Source organism: Syzygium oleosum, unplaced genomic scaffold, assembly GCF_021117445.2.
Source record: "Syzygium oleosum isolate NSW1041296 unplaced genomic scaffold, Sole_v2.1 Sole_v2.19, whole genome shotgun sequence".
Lineage (NCBI taxonomy): Eukaryota > Viridiplantae > Streptophyta > Magnoliopsida > Myrtales > Myrtaceae > Syzygium > Syzygium oleosum.
The window spans coordinates 5,251,179-5,268,766 of NW_026607503.1; the positions used below are offsets into that span (position 1 = coordinate 5,251,179).

Sequence of the window (17,588 nt, forward strand, 5' to 3'; positions counted from 1 at the left end):
CTAGGGAGGAGAGGCACTGTGCAGTGGGTGGGATGGGTGGAATTAGAGTTTGATAAGTGTGTTTTTCATTGTAGGTGGACATGAATGATGATGGGAGGGACGAAATTGGAAGGAAAATGAAAATCTGTGGATAAAGTCAAATGTTATATGCATTTTCAAATGAAATGACGAAAGTGAGTGTACTAGTTGTTGGTTTTGAAAACTAAGGATGCATAAGGATGGAAATTGATGTGTGAACCCAAATGTGATGATGGTATTCAAAATTTTCCCTTTTTCATACACATGTTAAACCTGTTTTTAAGATTTTAGGAGATCCATATACATCCCAACCCCATTAAAGCTGAGGGCTTGTTTGAACTCAATTATGTGTTGAAAATCTAAATTTCAGCACTTAATGAGATTAAATCTGTTTAATAGCTTTAAATAAAACTGACTTAAATGATTAAATTAAGTCAAAAATCAACTTCGTTGAAAATCTTGTATGTTGTTGGACTTACCAATAATGGTCTTTTTTTTAGTCTGGTAAGAGATTAATAATCTTTATCGATCGATTTTAAATTATCAGGACAGCCTTTTGTTTCTACTTCAGCACTTAAGATTGTCTGACACCTGAAATTTAGTACTTAAATCTTCAGCTTTACCAAACTGGATTTGAGTTAAAAGAGTGAGTTGGTGACTCATTTTGCCACATACATCTGCAGAAGGCTCAATGCAGTAAGCAAGAAATTTGTGCTGCCAAAACTGGCTTTTACTTTCTTTTTTTTTTGGTTGCAGTAAAGCATATGTATAATCAACAGCGCAGGACTAAATCGAATGGCTGACAATGAGGATATAACTAGGTACCTAAATCGTTCGAAAAGTACACAGGTAAACTGCTTTATTTTACCAAGCAGACTCTAAATTGCACCCCCATGCAAGATGGAAAGAACCAGGAATACCAGGATTTCCATCATTTGCTTTCCCCTGAAATTAACTCACAATCGGTTTATACAGGATCAATACATTGAGTTACTGTGATATTTCATCGATGTCACGATGAGGATGACCCCTCAGTACAAGATCAAGAATACAATCTGGATTCATAATAAATACGAAAAAGCAAAAAGTATTTGCAGTTTCTCTACTCGGCTGGACCAACCTTGCCATTTGCAGGAGCGAGAATGGTGAGGACAATAAAACCACCCAATACCACAACCAAGACACCCAACGAGTTCATGAGCAAGGCCTCCGAAGAATACCGTGATATTACCTGATTTGTCTGAAGGAATGTGGCCTTCTCTAGAAAACCCGTGGTAGCAGTAGCAATAGCGAGAGCATAGATATAGATGCCGAAAAATACATGCCAAGGAAGTAATGTGGCCCTGCTAGTCCTTGAGCCACCCGGGTACCAGTAGATCACAAATCCAAGTGCCCACTGAGGAGAAAAACAATGTGACAGCTAAATCACTGCTTAAAATGTGATAGCAAACACGAAAGACAATAGAGTAGATTTTACCTGAATGCCGAACAAAAGAATGCAGGCAAGTCCCAACCAGGAATGCAGACTGTAAAAATTGTCAATGCCCTTGTCGTTATGAAACTTCAACGCGGCCCAGATTCCAACCACACTTAGACAGAAGGCGAGAAGTTGTAGTGTAAGATGAACTAATTTTTTAAAGCTCTGTGTTCCTGAAACTGTCTTGTATGCGATCATGGCTGCACACACCAACTACGACTGAGTAAACAGTAGTCTACCTTCTGCTACAATGCTAGCTAATATGGTCATGGTTATCTGAATACCTAATGCTCTTTCCACCATGTCTTTCTTGTCTTTCATGCATGGTTCTATACAGAGTTTATAAAAAATTGCAGGGAAAAAGAATTTACCTTCACCATTCAGAAGAATGAGGCCAGTCACCATTAAAACAGGATGGACCTATTACAATGAAAAAGAACCAAGGTTTATGATAAGCAGATAGATACTGATGCTACAGAGCTTGTTTCATTGCAATCCCACTCATTAGAGCTCTTCAGTATATTGTAGTTTTGTGAATCTCGGGCATCAATTTACATGCTTCAATATAGGATAAAAATTATATTGCAAAAATCGTCTGTATGAAACTAAACCCAATGTACGAAGCAAATGCACAAGCATTGCTCTTGAACTCAATGTGCCTTACATTGGGAACGTGACTGGAAAAACCCCCAAAATATGTTAGCATGAATAACCTCAGGTCTACCCCAATCCAACGCAGGATGTGATCCTGTATGTGTTTCAATCTCTATTCTTCTTCTTGTTTAAGCAACAAGTTTCCTTTTCTATATTTTCATGATAAAGAGCTTGAATTGCCAATAACTTAACTGAGGAGATAATGCACAAATTACCTTCCACAGTTTTCTCATTTTGTTTGAAACTTGCTCCTGAACCAGCTCAAATGTCTATATTCTACAAAAGCATCTACCCATGCAATTTCTATTTACGCATTCCACCAGCAGTTCGTAATGTTATTCGTATTATCCTGCTAGAAGGCTAGAAATGCCGATTTAGCTTCAATTATCCATAAAACACTATGTATCTAAACATTTCTGAATTCTTTTTGGCAAGCCTATGAATGTCTATAAGTTAGCAGCATTCAGCTAGGGAACAATTCTTAGATCTTAGAAAGATATTGCCGCTTGTATACAAATGTTGAAAACATCAAGAAATCAACTGGGCGATCACGTCAATGGTACTCTCAAGAAATCAACTGGTCATTACCCCAACCAGTTGAATAATTTTAGCATCTGCACCTAGCCCACAGCAACCATCAGATAAAGTAGGTCGTATGTGAGACCCATTTGATCGAAGGGTTCATGTGCACAGGGGGCACATTTAAATGGCGCACCCAATATGCATTGCCAGTTTTTACGCACTTGACTCAGAATGTAAGAACTGACATATGTATCTCATAAGACCAGAAACATAAAGCAACTAAAACTGCCAGAGTTCACATGCCAAGTATACAATAAAATCTAATCTAAAGCCCGAAGAGTCAACTATGTCCTAGAAATCTATTCCAGAGGACTCGAGCAGATTCAGAGTCAAGGAGTCTGTGAAATTGCATAATGTTCAAATGTATGTGCAGGGCATCTAAACGTGAACAAACACTGAAGTTTAGACCTCCAATTCCAATCGGTTGAGATAGGGCTTGGAAAATACTAAAGCAAGTGCATCCATTTAACCAAAAATAGCCTGAAGACATGAATGCAACATTTTGTGTAAACAATCTCTTAATCCACATGGGCACACCTGTCAACTAATTCTTATGATCATCAACAGGTCATGATTGATTAACTTCACTCGAAACAATCAAAATCCGACTCAGAAATCTCTCTACCCCTCTCTCAACAACAACGGCCTAACCTCCAGCACTCACAACACGAGCATTACTCAAAATGAATAAAAAAACCATCTCAATCCGCGAACCAGGCTTCCAAGTTGCAACCATCCAATGCACTCAGACAAGAACGTGAAATGAACCGAATCAAACAATACCCAGAAAAGGGCAAAACGTACCCACCACAGAAAGCCAAAAACCCAAGAGCATCCATTAACAGTAACAACATATGCACTCCTCATTCACCACTAAAGATGGAGGAAAGGGAAACCTGTTGTGTGTGTGTGTGTGTGTGGATCAGAGAGAGAGAGAGAGAGAGAGAGAGAGAGAGAGAGAAAGTTACGTTGAAGATGAGATCTTTATCGTCAGAGACGAGTGCGAGTCCTCCTCTGAAATGGACAGCCCAGATGAGCACAAGAGATATGATGGTGACACCCATCGCTCTTATGATCCGCACGATCGGAAATCTCACCACCGGCACACCCATGGCTGATCAATCACACACAGCGAGAGAGAGAGAGAAAGAGAGTACAGCCTTCCGGGGGGGGAGGGGTTTCACGTCAAAAGGGTTTTGCTGGAAGAGGGATAGGAGAGGTAAAGTCGTTTATGGCTTCACTTCAGAAGGGATTGCTTGAAGAGGGGGAGAAGGGGTCTGTCTGCGCTCAAGAAAGGTACAGAATCTCAAAACTGCTTGAAGTTGCAGGCTGTCTCCTTCCACTTCTGATAGGACGACCTCGAGAAGACACACCGTGGGGGCTGCCTAGGTTTTCTTTTGCGCAGTTCGAACGGGGCGACCGGTCTTCCCTTTCCTCGGTGACGACTCGCGAGACGACCAGTGAAACGCTCCCAAAAAAACCGTCACAAAACAATAAGAATAATTGAATGACACGTCCACGTGGCAGTCCAAGATGCCAACGGGGCTTTGTCAACAGTTGACTTTGAGAAGCTTCCTATACTCCGTTATTTGATTTTGGGATTAATATGACAAAAAATTCCTAATTGGTACACAGGTGATAAATTTATCTGGAACTAATTTTTTCACCATAAAAAATTATAAACTGGTACACCCGTGACAAATTTACCCTAAACTAATTTTTTGACCACCCAAAACCCTAAACGGGTACATTTGTGACAAATCTACCATTCGTTAAATTAAATTAATATTAGGAAAAAACCACAAAATGATATACATGTGACAGACGGAGGGTAAAATTCCAAACTACTATATTCGTCAACTGTCACGTGTCATCTAACTCAGAAATTTGGAGAAAAACTAACAAAGGGTAAAATTGTCACGGGTGTACCAGTTTGGGGTTTTTTGAGGTCAAAAAATTAGTTTGGGATAAATTTATCACAAATGTATCAGTTTGGAGCTTTTCGTAATATTAACTCTTGATTCCACGCGGCTCTTAAATTTTTTCTCAAATTTCAGCCTAGTGCATCTTAAAATATAGGTAAAAAACCACCAAATACCCCAAACTATGCCCATTGTGACACATTTACTCCGAACCTTTTTTCGTGACACCAAAAAATCCCAAACTTTTACTCGTGTGACACATTTACCCTCCGTTAGGGTTTTGTGAAAAAACACCGTTAAAAGTCCTACGTGGCCGCTGACGTGGCATCCACGTGGTGTCTAAGAAGCAAAGCAGCGTCATTTCACATTTGACGTGGCTGAAGAAATAAAAATAAAAAGGACATCGTCTCTCTCTCACAGTAGCTTCACATTCAAAACTTCTTCCGCCATGTTCAAGGGCTCTCTGAAGCTCCACGGTCTCCACCTACACGAACGAGCCCTTTCTTCGTGATCAGTCTCTCTCGCTTGCTCCACCGTTGCTCCTCTGTTGCCCCCCCCTTGAATTGAAAAACACATTTGCCCCAAATTGTAGGATTTGTTCATGCTATCTCTCTTTGGAAATCTCAGTCCGTGCTTGCGATTAATTGTCAAATGGAGAAGCCCAATTTAGCCTTCTTCGTTGAAGCTTCCTGAGGCCTAAGATGGGCAACGAGATTCCTCGCTTCTCTTTGATCATTCATCTCCTTTGTGCGACTCCAGGAAAGCGCAAAAAGGAAGAAGAAACCATGAGTCCCCAATTGCATTGACGCTCTCATCGATCCGTTTCCTCTTTTTCGAGACTGTAAGGCTGCGTTTGGTCGACCTGATATGATATATTTTATCCTATCCTGTGTTTGGTGGTGGTCCAGGATAGGATAAGGTCGGATATAGACCGGATAAAAAATCCGAGGGGGGATGGGATAGACCTGAATAGGATTTCTAATGTCTATTTTTCCAGAAACCCTACGCTCCACTCGCCGTCATCTTCATCCCTACACCTTGTGCGCTTTCATCAAAAAAACTTCTCGGCTTTTTTTCCTTCACCGACTCCTCCGGACCCGTGAATAGCAAAAAAAAAAAATTTATCTTATCTGACTTTAAATCCGTAGTCCACCAAACAATGGATAGGATATGAAAAAATCCCAGGATTTCTTATCCTATCCTATCTAGTCCTATCATGTTTAGAAATCCGGACGACCAAACGCAGCCTAAGAGTTATCATCTTCCCACATTTTCTCCGCACTCCTCTTTCTAAATTAAGCTAAGTTACACGTGCTTTGTTTGGTTTAAGTAGCCCTTTATGATTTCCCTCTGCATATAAAGGCGTTTGTACCTTCAAATCTAATGGGTCTTTCTTTACATGCTTAATTTTTCACATTTAGAGGTTGTTCGAGATTTGCGACATTTCTTAGCGTAATCTCTTTGTTTATTTGCTCAGTGAATACACAATCCTTTTGGTTTATTAGCTTTTTAACAGCAATTACTAAGCTGTAATTCAGTAGGGAAATTGAATCTCTCTTTGATGATTACTTGTTGTGTCTCAAGTCAGAGCATATCCGCTGGCAAGTGCACGCAAATTGAATGTTGTCCTGTTTGTTGTAAGGTTAGCCACATGCAGCGAGACAACGCCTTGAACTGGCTAGTAGGATTTAAATTGGCAGTCTCAAGTCTTGACCAATGAATTTGAGCTTAAATTTGCAATCGTTAGAAACATTAGACATTGTGTTGAATTGGGTGCAGTGATCAAGTAGAGTGCATATACCTTGCCACAGTGTCCAATGCTTTGTTGTTATTTATGTTGTTCCAATTTGACAAAACTTAGATCATACTCTCAGATGATTTTCATCATTAACCATCGCAAGCTTTAAGTTTTCAAACGTAGAAAGTAGATCAATTTTTGCTTTCAGTCGAATGAAAAATCTATCAATGTTCTTTACCAAAAAAAAAAAAAAAATCTATCAATGTTGTGCTGTGAATTTGTTGTGGTTAGATTACAAATACAGCTGCGCGAACACACTGGTTGGTCCTTAACATATCATATTTCTTTCTTCCACTAATTCTCTCTCTATTCTCTTGTTAGGATTTGGAGGAAAAACTCCACCCAAGTGGTCCATTTGACTGCTAAGGACCCAGACCAGGCTGCCATCCTCAAGGTGAAGAAGATAAAGAACGGCCGCCTCGCCATGTTCGCCATGCGCAATTTCTTCTTGCAAGCATATGTTACCGGGGAGGGACTTGTCGAGAATCTTTCGAACCGCCTCAGCGACTCGTTTGGAAAAAAACTTGCTCACTATGATTGCCAGAACAGCGGAAAGAACTCCTACCCTACAATTTAGTTCTTAAGATCATCCTCTTGAATATGGGAATGAGTTGTACATCTCATTGAGACATTTTAAGGCATTAATCTAATTAGGGGAAAAGTGCCAAAAAAGTCCTAAACCTTTTGTATTAGTGCCAATTTAGTCCTAAACCTTTTTTTGGTGCCAATTTAGTTTTAAACCTTTTGCATTGGTGCCAATTTAGTCCTAAACCTTTTTTTTGTGCCAATTCAGTCCTAAACCTTTTAAATTGGTGCCAATTTAGTCCTAAACCTTTTGTTTTTTTGCCAATTTAGTCCTTCCGGTCAATTTTGACCGGATTTTGCCGACGTGGACGCTTGCCGGCCGGCGGCCCGTCACCGGCGCTGATGTGGCGCCGACGTGGACAACTTTAATATTATTTTAATATTTTTTTGAATTATTATTTTTTTTTTCCACTTTTTTTTTGTCTCTCCCTCCTCTCTCTGGCCGGTCGCCGGTCCGGCGACCGGCAAGAGGCCGGCGAGCTCGACCTCGCCGGCCACTGGCTAGGGTGGCCTCGCCCGGCGAGGGCGGGCCTCGCCTTGGTCGGGCGAGGCTCGACCTCGCCAGATCCGGCGAGGTCGGGCCTCGCCCTCGCCGCGGCCTCCGGTGAGGGCTCGAGCCTTGCCATGGTCGGGCGAGGCCCGACCTCGCCGGATCCGGCGAGGTCGCCGGGCGAGGTTCGACCTCGCCCGGATCCGACGAGGTCGGGCCTCGCCCGACCATGGCAAGGCTCGCCCTCGCCGCGGCCTCCGGCGAGGGGCTCGAGCCTCGCCTTGGTCGCGAGGGCTCGAGCCTCGCCTTGGTCGGGCGAGGCTCGACCTCGCCAGATCCGGCGAGGTCGGGCCTCGCCCGACCATGGTGAGGCTCGCCTCGCGGCGGCCTTCGGCGAGGGCACGAGCCTCGCCATGGTCGGGCGAGGCCCGACCTCGCCGGATCTGGGCGAGGTCGGGCCTCGCCCGACCATGGCGAGGCTCGCCCTCGCCGGGCGAGGCCGCCCTCGCCAGTGGCCGGCGAGGTCGAGCTCGCCGGCCTCTGGCCTCTGGCCGGTCGCCGGCCAGAGAGAGGAGGGAGAGACAAAAAAAAAGTGGAAAAAAAGAGGAAAAAAAGGAAAAAAAAATAAAAATTCAAAAAAATATTAACGTTGTCCACGTCGGCGCCACGTCAGCGCCGGTGACCGGCCGCCGGCCGGCAGGCGTCCACGTCGGCAAAATCCGATCAAAATTGACTAGAAAGACTAAATTGGCACAAAAACAAAAGGTTTAGGACTGAATTGGCACCAATTTAAAAGGTTTAGGACTGAATTGGCACCAAAAAAAGGTTTATGACTAAATTGGCACCAATGCAAAAGGTTTAGGACTGAATTGGCACCAAAAAAAAGTTTAGGACTAAATTAGCACTAATGCAAAAGGTTTAGGACTTTTTTGGCACTTTTCCCATCTAATTAGAATTTTCACTTGGAACTTTCTCTCTTATGATCCATATAGAGGGCATGATTAAGTTGGCCATTTCCTTCGCGCCCTGCAGCTTCTCATTTCCTTCACGCTTTATTGTCAGTAATGAAGAGAAGTGGAAGTGACAGAACAATATACAAGTGAAAGTGGAAGTGTGAAGCAAGAGAAAAGCTTTATTTGAGATGAATAGTTGTATTGATAGGAGTGATGTGCGCAATGTTGCTGATGAAGTTGGATTATATTACCAATTATGTTCAATTGTATTAGCAAATATAACTTGATTGTATTCCATTGTATTAGCATATCCAAGTTTATAAAGTTTATGTACCATTAAGTGCCTGTGTGGGTGGATATCATTGATTTACTTGATAATATCTATACATGTTATAATAATATAAGTAAAATGGTAAGTTACACAATATTTGCAACAAGAAATTAAACTGAACAAGTGCACAAGACCAATCATCTGCGGCCACCATCAAAATCTCGACTTCATTAATCTAATCACATCAGCATACCCATAATTGGATAATGATTCATAATTAGTGTTTAACTTGGATTACAACCTAAAATGAACTCTTGCAACTCAACCAAAAAGGAACTCGGATTACAACAAAATGCTTATACTCTTTGTTTTTAATTACAACCCAAAAAGTACAAGCAGTCGAGATTCTACACTAGCGTTGAACTTGTCTTAATAAAACAACCATCTAGTCCAATTACTTTCCTACAACCTTCTAGACAACCCTTATCTAGTCCAATTACTTTCCTACAACCTTCTAGACAACCCTTTTGCAGCCCTTCGAAGCCCACATAAAATCTCTTGAACATGTTTTGTGGGTGTCTAAGTAAAAGATGAAATGTGCTGTTTTTACTGGATTGCTTTAATTGAGCTTTATAAGATGCCAATAACTTATATTGCTCGGCAAATGGACCCCTAATAGTCTTAAGAGCTCTGGCAATTGCTCTGTAACAGGTTCGTTTGTTGAGCGTGAGTCCCCACATCTCCATTGCATCTGCCTGCAATTGTACTGCAGTATATTTTAAATTAGCTCTTATCTTAGGTAAGAACTCTTCTGCAAGCCAAATATAAGATGCACTTTCATTTCTCATGCTTCTAAGGCAAGTATGTTCTTTTCCAACCGTCTTGATAGCAAACGTTTTCTCTTTATTCAACCAACTACCATAAAGGGACCATTCACATCTGGTCACATACTTCACATGCATATTTTTAAATTCACTTTTCTGCCAACCAATGTTGTAGCCATTTGTGATTGCATATTTCTGCATTGCCCTCTTAAACTGAGTATGAGATTTGAATCTCATACCTATCTGAAATTGCAATTCTCTATGATCACAGCTAGGATCATATCTAATAGTCAAAGCTCTTGTTTGGTCACACACTTCCTCATCTCTAGAGTTAGGAGGATTGAGATCTTCATGTTCTTCGAGGTCCTCATCATTTTCATCCTCATTCATGTCTTCTTGTCCCACATCAATAGAAAATGTCGCCTCCCTTACCATCCCCACCTCATGCATCCCTTCTTCATCTCTAGATAGGATATGCTTATCGCACATCCAGGATAATAAATCAATCTCAATATCATCACCCTCACTATCATCACTCTCAAAATAAAGGCCATCATCACTCTCACTATCTCCACTCCGGCTAGCCCCCCCATAATCAAGCCCCGCCTCAGCCCTAACCACAAGTTCAGTCCCAACTTCATTGCTTAATTCAACTTCAGGCTCAACTTCAACATCAACTTCACCTTGGTTAGCAACCTCTGCTCCACTCCAAATTTCATCCTCAAAGTCATATACTATTTCAATATCAACTGTAGTTGTCCTTCCCCCTTTACGATGTTCCATCTTTTTGTATGCAAGAGACTAAAGCCAAGAGACTCCTCAATTTTCCGTGCAAAGAAAAGGCAACATGCTTTAACATATATCATGTTGTTAAGCAATATGAACTCGATATGTCAGTTTTCCTTGAGAAAACGTGCTTAAGACCCAACATACCTGCATTATCAAACGTATATGCACTCTACTTAATCACTGCACCCAATTCAACACAATCTAATGTCTCTAACGATTGCAAATTTAAGCTCAAATTCGCTGGTCAAGACTCGAGACTACCAATTTAAATCCTACTAGCTAGTTCAAGGCGTTGTCTCGCTGCTTGTGGCTAACCTTACAACAAACAGGACGACATTCAATTTGCGTGCACTTGCCAGCGGATATGCTCTGACTTGAGACACAAGTAATCATCAAAGAAAGATTCAATTTCCCTACTGAATTACAGCTTAGTAATTGCTGTTAAAAAGCTAATAAACCAAAAGGATTGTGTATTCACTGAGCAAATAAACCAAGAGATCACGCTAAGAAATGTCGCAAATCTCGAACAACCTCTAAATATGAAAAATTAAGCATGTAAAGAAAGACCCATTAGATTTGAAGGTACAAACGCCTTTACATGCAGAGAGAAATCACAGAGGGCTACTTAAACCAAACAAAGCACACGTAACTTAGCTTAATTCAGAAAGAGGAGTGCGGAGAAAATATGGGAAGATGATAACTCTTACAGTCTCGAAAAAGAGGAAACGGATCGATGAGAGCGTCAATGCAATTGGGGACTCATGGTTTCTTCTTCCTTTTTGCGCTTTCCTGGAGTTGCACGAAGGAGATGAACGATAAAAAAGAAGCGAGGAATCTCGTTGCCCATCTCGGGCCTCAGGAAGCTTCAACGGAGAAGGCTCAATTGGGCTTCTCCATTTGACAACTAATTGCGAGCACGGACTGAGATTTCCAGAGAGAGATAGCATGAACAAACACTAGAATTTGGGGCAAATGTGTTTTTCAATTCAACGGGGGGAGGGGGGCCAACAGAGGAGCAACGGTGGAGCAAGCGAGAGAGACTGATCACAAAGAAAGGGCTCGTTCGTGTAGGTGGAGACCGTGGAGCTTCAGAGAGTTCTTGAACATGGCGGAAGAAGTTTTGAACGTGAAGCTACTGTGAGAGAGAGACGATGTCCTTTTTATTTTTATTTCTTCAGCCACGTCAAATGTAAAACGACGCTGCTTTGCTTCTTAGACACCACGTGGATGCCGCGTCAGTGCCGTTCGCATTCCGTCGTCCAAGTCAACGGTCACGTAGGACTTTTAACGGTGTTTTTTCACAAAACCCTAACGGAGGGTAAATGTGTCACACGAGTAAAAGTTTGGGATTTTTTGGTGTCACGAAAAAAAGTTCGGGGTAAATGTGTCACAATGGGCATAATTTGGGGTGTTTGGTGGTTTTTTCCCTAAAATATATTGCATAATTTATAAACCGTACGGCACCATCTGGATCATATGATACTCACCGCAAGACTGACATGATCACTTGACGCCTTAGATCTCAGATTCGAGATTTGTAAGAGAAGGAAGAAGACAGTTTGCGAGGCAAGCTCCCGATGGCGATGGCGATGGCAATGGCGACGCCGAACGGGTGGTGGTTCGTGTGGCCACAATGAAGACACTTGAGTCAAGACCGAAGCATGACGAATGTACGTGCAACTATCGTGTATGTGACCTGTGTCCAAAATCTAGAACTGGGGAGAGAGATGAAGACCGCGGCAATCACGTGATGGCCACTGCCTGAAGCTCGTGAGTTGACCGCCAATGGTGGCTCCCAAGGCGAGCTGTACAATATGGGTTCTGGAAAAAAAAAAAAAAAAAAAAGGTCAACAAGTCAACAAGTCAAAAGAAGGAATAGTGATGTTCGGCTCTTCTTTAAGAAGCCAAGGGCAGCACGAACAGAAACAGAAAAACAGAGAGGAAAAGAAGAGAAAGGAGAGGAAGAGAAGAAGAAGAAGAAAGGGAGGGTTTTGCGCCGCGTGGACCTCACCTAGCCGATTCGACTTCGAATCGCAACGCTCGGTAAGGACTCGCGCCCCTCGTTCGTTTGATCGGAGAAGTTTTCCGATTTAGGGTTTAAATTCGGAATTTTGGGAAATTCGAGCGGCGAAGTCTGATTTTTGAGTCGTTCAGCTGCGTATTTTTATAGAATTGGTAGTTTACAGTGTTGCGGAGCCGTGGAATTTTACGGAATCTGATTTGGACTTACGGTTTGCTGGATATGAATTTTTGAAGTTGAGTGCGCGCAGTGAACAGTGCGCGAACAGTGGTTTTTAGGCCGATTTTCGTCGGTTTTCGGCTCAATTTTGGGGCTGCCAAGTTGGGGTTCCTGTAGTGCTCTGAATAAGCTTTCTCTTGACTATAAGTTCGCTTAGAACGGAGTTTAGTGGAGAAAGTTATGGCGCAATTAAGTTTTGCGCTCAAATTCCGCATCGTGGACGAATTTGGATAATCGCTTTGGACGAGTGATTTGGGGGCGTCTTTTAGTCGTTATATTAGCGTCTAAGCTTAGTTGAGCCGAATCATAATTGAAGTATCATTTTACTCGGTTTTGATACCGTTTTTCGGCTTATTGTTAGGTATTCGAGTGCGTCGGCTCGAGAAACCGCCGTAGGTTAGTTTTTCAACTTTTCAAGGTGAGAGGTACTATTTGTTCTTTGAATTTGTAAACTCATGTTTAGAAAATGATATGTATTAGATATGTTATCATACAAGCAATGGCATTTTGTTCGCATAAAAACTGGATCCAGCATTTACTGCCATTTTGTGTATTTGAAATAGAAGATTCCTTTTGGTTTCGGTTTGAACTTATGGAATGAAAAAGGGTTTGTGAAACCTTTTGTGAAAGACTTATGAGGAGTTCTTGAGTTTGAATGTGATTTTTAAAGGGTTATATACCCGTTTGCGAAATGATTTTTGGATATTGGTGATTTTGATTGTGGATTGGATTTGCTGGTATGGGAGGTTGTGGATTTTGATGCTCAGTGTCTCTGTGAACCCAAATAAGGGGTTGTAGGTATGCGCATACTAGTCTAGGATATCCTTGTGAGCCGAGCCACCGGCTTATAGTAGGTGGAGACCTTGCCAAGGGGGGAATCTTGGTCGCCTTTCACGGGGCGTTATCCGTGATCATACTTAGATTTATGAGCATGAGATTGGCCGATGGAATAGACCATTGGCGTGTGCTTTTCGACGAGATTGGCCAATGGAATTGACCATTGGTTTCTCCTTTGATATTATTAATTAAAACGAGATTTTCTATTGTGAAAATATTATGTTTGAACTGGTATATAACATATTTTAACTTTGAAGTTTGTGATATGTTGGAGTTGGGATTTATTGAGCTTTCGTTTGGTCTTATAACTGTGTGCATAGTGGGTGCTCGATCTACCTAGAAGAAATGTATTACTCACTGAGCCGTGGTAGCTCATTCCTCTCATCTAACTTGTTTTTCAGGTTCTTCACCGAGACGCTAGTAGGCGTGAGAGTTCCGGTGTCGGGGAGAACATTTTGATAATTGGGACTTTTTGGTACGAGTTACACATGGATATGGAGCTTAATGTACTTAGCTTTTTTGGTGGATTGTAATTAACTCTGATATTGTAACCAAATAAACTTTATATCATGTATATATGTGGTTGCATATATTTTGATATCATGTGAGTTTTGGTTATGTTTAGGCTGCGTCCTTTTGTTAAAGGATGGCCGCGTCATGCCCTTATTCTTGTTGAGTTTGGGGTGTGACATTTATTGGTATCAGAGCATAAGTTTTGATTTTTGGAGTATAGATATGGGATGTTGTGAGATTGTGTGATAGATTTTTGCGCTAGATTTTTATATACTAAGTGGTATTTCATTCTTGGATTCAGGCGACCATGAGTTCTGACTCGGAGCCACTTGCCTCAGTTCTTAAGAAGAATAAAGGCAAGCGAGTCATTACTTCTGACTCTAGAGATATGCCTCAACGTTCTCAAGGTGTGACTTTAAAGAGGAGACGGGAGGACCAATATGAAGTGAGTTCCGACTCACGAGAAGCTAGGGAAGAACCCTAAGAGCCTAATCCCCCGATTGATTTCACTCAAGCAATGATTCATTGGTATCGTCAGGCGAAGGAATTAAGTGAAGGTGGCACCACTGACTCATGCACCTTCGCACAATTCAGAAAGGCAGATCCACCTAAGTTTGATGGGAAGTTTGATCCTCTTAAGGCCGATGGTTGGATTAGAAGCACAGAGGAAATCTTTAGAGCGGAAAATGTTCATGGCAATCAAAAGGTTAACTTTGCCACTCGATATTTGGAAGGTGAAGCTATATGTTGGTGGCAAGGGACTAGACCAGCCCTTGGAGGTACTGATGTAATCATTTCCTGGAAGGACTTCACTGAAGCATTCAATGCCCAATTCTTCCCCGAGTCATTCCAAGCGAAGATGAGGAGTGACTTTGCAAATGTATCTCAAGGTAGCTCGTCAGTTATGGAGTATGCAGCCCGCTTTAATCAGCTTAGTAGATTCGAGGAAGGCTTCGTGGCTAGTGAAAAGCGGAGGGCAGAACACTTTCAGCGAGGACTTCGACCTGATATTCGCAGTATTCTCACGCCTTTTGTACTGACTACGTACAAAGATGTCTTGGATCGAGCGATTAGGGTGGAGCAAGACATGTTGGAGAGCGGCGCACGGGGTGCACCTCAGTACAAGAGGTTTAAGCCCACTGATTATCATGATAGTCTGACCAATAGTAGCAAAAAGCGGAGGGATTTCAATCAGTCAGGAAGGCCCAAGATTCAGAGTAATCTGGGTCCATGTGCTACTTGTGGCAAGCGTCATAGCGGTCCTTGTTACCGCAAGACAGGAGCTTGCTTCCTTTGTGGGAAAATAGGACATATGGCGCGTGATTGTCCTACACAGAAGGATATCCCTGGAGATAGTAGAGTGTGTTTTGTTTGTGGGCAGCCTGGGCACCTAGCATCTGCTTGTTCTATGAGGAAAACTGCATCTTCAGCTGGTAGGCCTCAAGGAAATCAAGAAAGGCAAAAGGCGACTGGGAAAGTTTTTGCGATAACAAAGGAGGATGCGGCGGCGTCCAACGCAGTTGTTGCAGGTAATATTTATATTGCCTCTCAATATGCGTATGCGCTATTTGATCCGGGTGCTACGCATTCCTTTATTGCCATTGACTTCGCAAGGAAACTTGATGTGTTGCCTGAGCCTCTTGAGCATGAAATGTATGTTTATACTCCTACTGGAAATTTCCTGATTGCTAACCGTGTGTTCAAGAGATGTTTGCTCCGGATTAATGATGTAGTATTACCTGTCGATTTGGTGGAGTTAGATATACGGGATTTCGATGTTATTCTGGGAATGGATTGGTTATCCACATATCATGCAACTGTTGATTGCTATTCTAAGAAGGTTGTCTTTCGACTTCCAAATCAACCCAAATTCTCTTTTTCGGGAAGTTGTAAAGGCACTTTGCCAAGATTGATATCGGCTTTACAAGTGAGGAAGCTTTTGAGGAAGGGTTGTTGTGGTTATGTGGCTTGTGTAAAAGACACAAGTAAAGATGTTGTAAAGCTTGAAAATATTCCTATTGTCAGAGAATTTCCAGATGTGTTTCCTGTAGATTTGCCTGGCTTGCCTCCTGATAGAGAGATTGATTTTTTTATTGATTTGATGCCTGATACTACGCCTATCTCTAAGGCGCCATATCGGATGGCACCGTCTGAATTGAAGGAATTGAAAGTACAACTGCAGGAGTTGTTGGATAAGGGTTTTATTAGACCCAGCATTTCACCTTGGGGAGCTCCAGTTCCTTTTGTAAAAAAAGAAGGATGGTAGTATGCGGCTTTGCATCGATTATCGAGAACTTAATAAGGTGACGATAAAAAATAAATACCCTTTGCCCCGGATTGATGATTTGTTTGATCAACTTCAGGGAGCTCAGGTATTTTCTAAGATTGACCTTCGTTCTGGGTATCATCAGTTGAAGATAAAGGCAGATGATGTATCAAAAACTGCTTTCAGGACAAGGTATGGCCATTATGAATTTCTTGTCATGCCTTTTGGATTAACAAATGCTCCTGCTGCTTTTATGGATTTGATGAATAGGGTGTTCAGGCAGTATCTTGATAAGTTTATTATGGTGTTCATTGATGATATTTTGGTGTATTCGAAGAGTTTGGAGGAACATAAACAACACTTGAGGTTTGTCTTGCAAACTTTGCGTGAAAAGAAGTTGTTTGCTAAATTCAGTAAGTGCGATTTCTGGCTTGATCATATAGAATTCTTAGGCCATATAATCTCGAAGGATGGCATTTCGGTTGACCCGAGGAAAGTTGAAGCAGTTGTCCAATGAAGTCACCCTACCAATGTCACTGAAGTGAGAAGTTTTCTTGGTCTAGCTGGCTACTATAGGCGATTTGTGGAGGGATTTTCTAAACTTGCCGGTCCACTTACTCGCCTAACTCAGAAGGGAGTTAAATTTGTGTGGTCAGATCAGTGTGAGAGCAGTTTCCAAGAGTTGAAAAGACGGTTAGTGTCGGCTCCTATATTGACTTTGCCTTCAGGTACTAGTGGTTTCACAATCTACTGTGATGCATCTAAGGAAGGTTTAGGTTGTGTTCTTATGCAGAATGGTAAAGTTGTAGCCTATGCCTCTAGATAGTTGAAAGTACATGAGAGAAATTATCTCACTCATGATTTGGAGTTAGCAGCGGTTGTGTTTGCCTTGAAGATATGGCGGCACTACTTGTATGGTGAGAAATGTGAGGTCTTTACTGATCATAAGAGTTTGAAGTACATCTTTACTCAGAAAGAATTAAACACGAGACAGAGGAGATGGCTAGAACTCTTAAAGGATTACGACCTGTCTATCAATTACCATCCAGGTAAGGCAAATGTAGTAGCCGATGCCCTAAGTCGTAAATTTTATGGAAACATGGCTACATTGCTCACTTCTCAGAAGCCTATTCTTGAGGATATGAGGAAGTTGGACTTGGAGGTATTGGTACATCAGCTTGGTGCTCGATTAGCTAATCTTCAAGTACAACCAATGTTGATTGATAGAATTAAGGCCAAACAGAATGGGGATTCTCAGTTGGGAAAGATTAGAGAAGGAGTAGAAGCTGTGAGACAAAAGGACTTCAGTATCCATGCGGATGGGTCATTGAGGTTTCATGGTCGGCTTTGCGTTCCTAATGATTCGGGAT

At 42.0% G+C, this 17,588-nt stretch overlaps 1 protein-coding gene and 1 long non-coding RNA gene across 4 annotated transcripts; one reads left to right on the forward strand and one right to left on the reverse strand.

Moving 5' to 3' along the window:
• Window positions 1-943: 943 nt before the first annotated feature.
• On the reverse strand, window positions 944-4,099 carry LOC115674044 (transmembrane ascorbate ferrireductase 2-like). 3 transcript variants are annotated; one of them, XM_030596364.2, is made up of 4 exons: window positions 3,700-4,099; window positions 1,867-1,915; window positions 1,496-1,695; window positions 944-1,414 (listed from the first exon to the last, which is right to left on the reverse strand). In XM_030596364.2, exons 1-4 carry the CDS (start codon window positions 3,841-3,843, stop codon window positions 1,121-1,123), a joined length of 687 nt encoding a protein of 228 aa, XP_030452224.1. In that variant the 5' UTR covers window positions 3,844-4,099; the 3' UTR covers window positions 944-1,120. The 3 variants fall into 3 exon arrangements, with proteins under 3 accessions (XP_030452224.1, XP_056176141.1, XP_056176142.1); XM_056320166.1 differs by lacking the exon at window positions 3,700-4,099 and adding an exon at window positions 3,536-3,668; XM_056320167.1 differs by lacking the exon at window positions 3,700-4,099 and adding an exon at window positions 3,540-3,640.
• An 8,203-nt stretch (window positions 4,100-12,302) lies between these two features.
• Window positions 12,303-13,923, forward strand: LOC130140454 (uncharacterized). Its single transcript, XR_008818439.1, has 3 exons — window positions 12,303-12,406; window positions 12,964-13,020; window positions 13,841-13,923. It is a non-coding gene; the product is annotated as an uncharacterized LOC130140454 (long non-coding RNA).
• The last annotated feature ends 3,665 nt before the right edge of the window (window positions 13,924-17,588 follow it).

Excerpts from the sequence above, each read along its gene's own strand:
- LOC115674044 (XM_030596364.2), bottom strand. The coding sequence starts at position 3,843 with ATGGGTGTGCCGGTGGTGAGATTTCCGATCGTGCGGATCATAAGAGCG. Across the intron at positions 1,916-3,699 it reads ATAAAGATCTCATCTTCAAC|GTCCATCCTGTTTTAATGGT; the intron begins GTAACTTTCTCT and ends TCATTGTAATAG. Across the intron at positions 1,415-1,495 it reads TTCTTTTGTTCGGCATTCAG|TGGGCACTTGGATTTGTGAT; the intron begins GTAAAATCTACT and ends TTTTCTCCTCAG.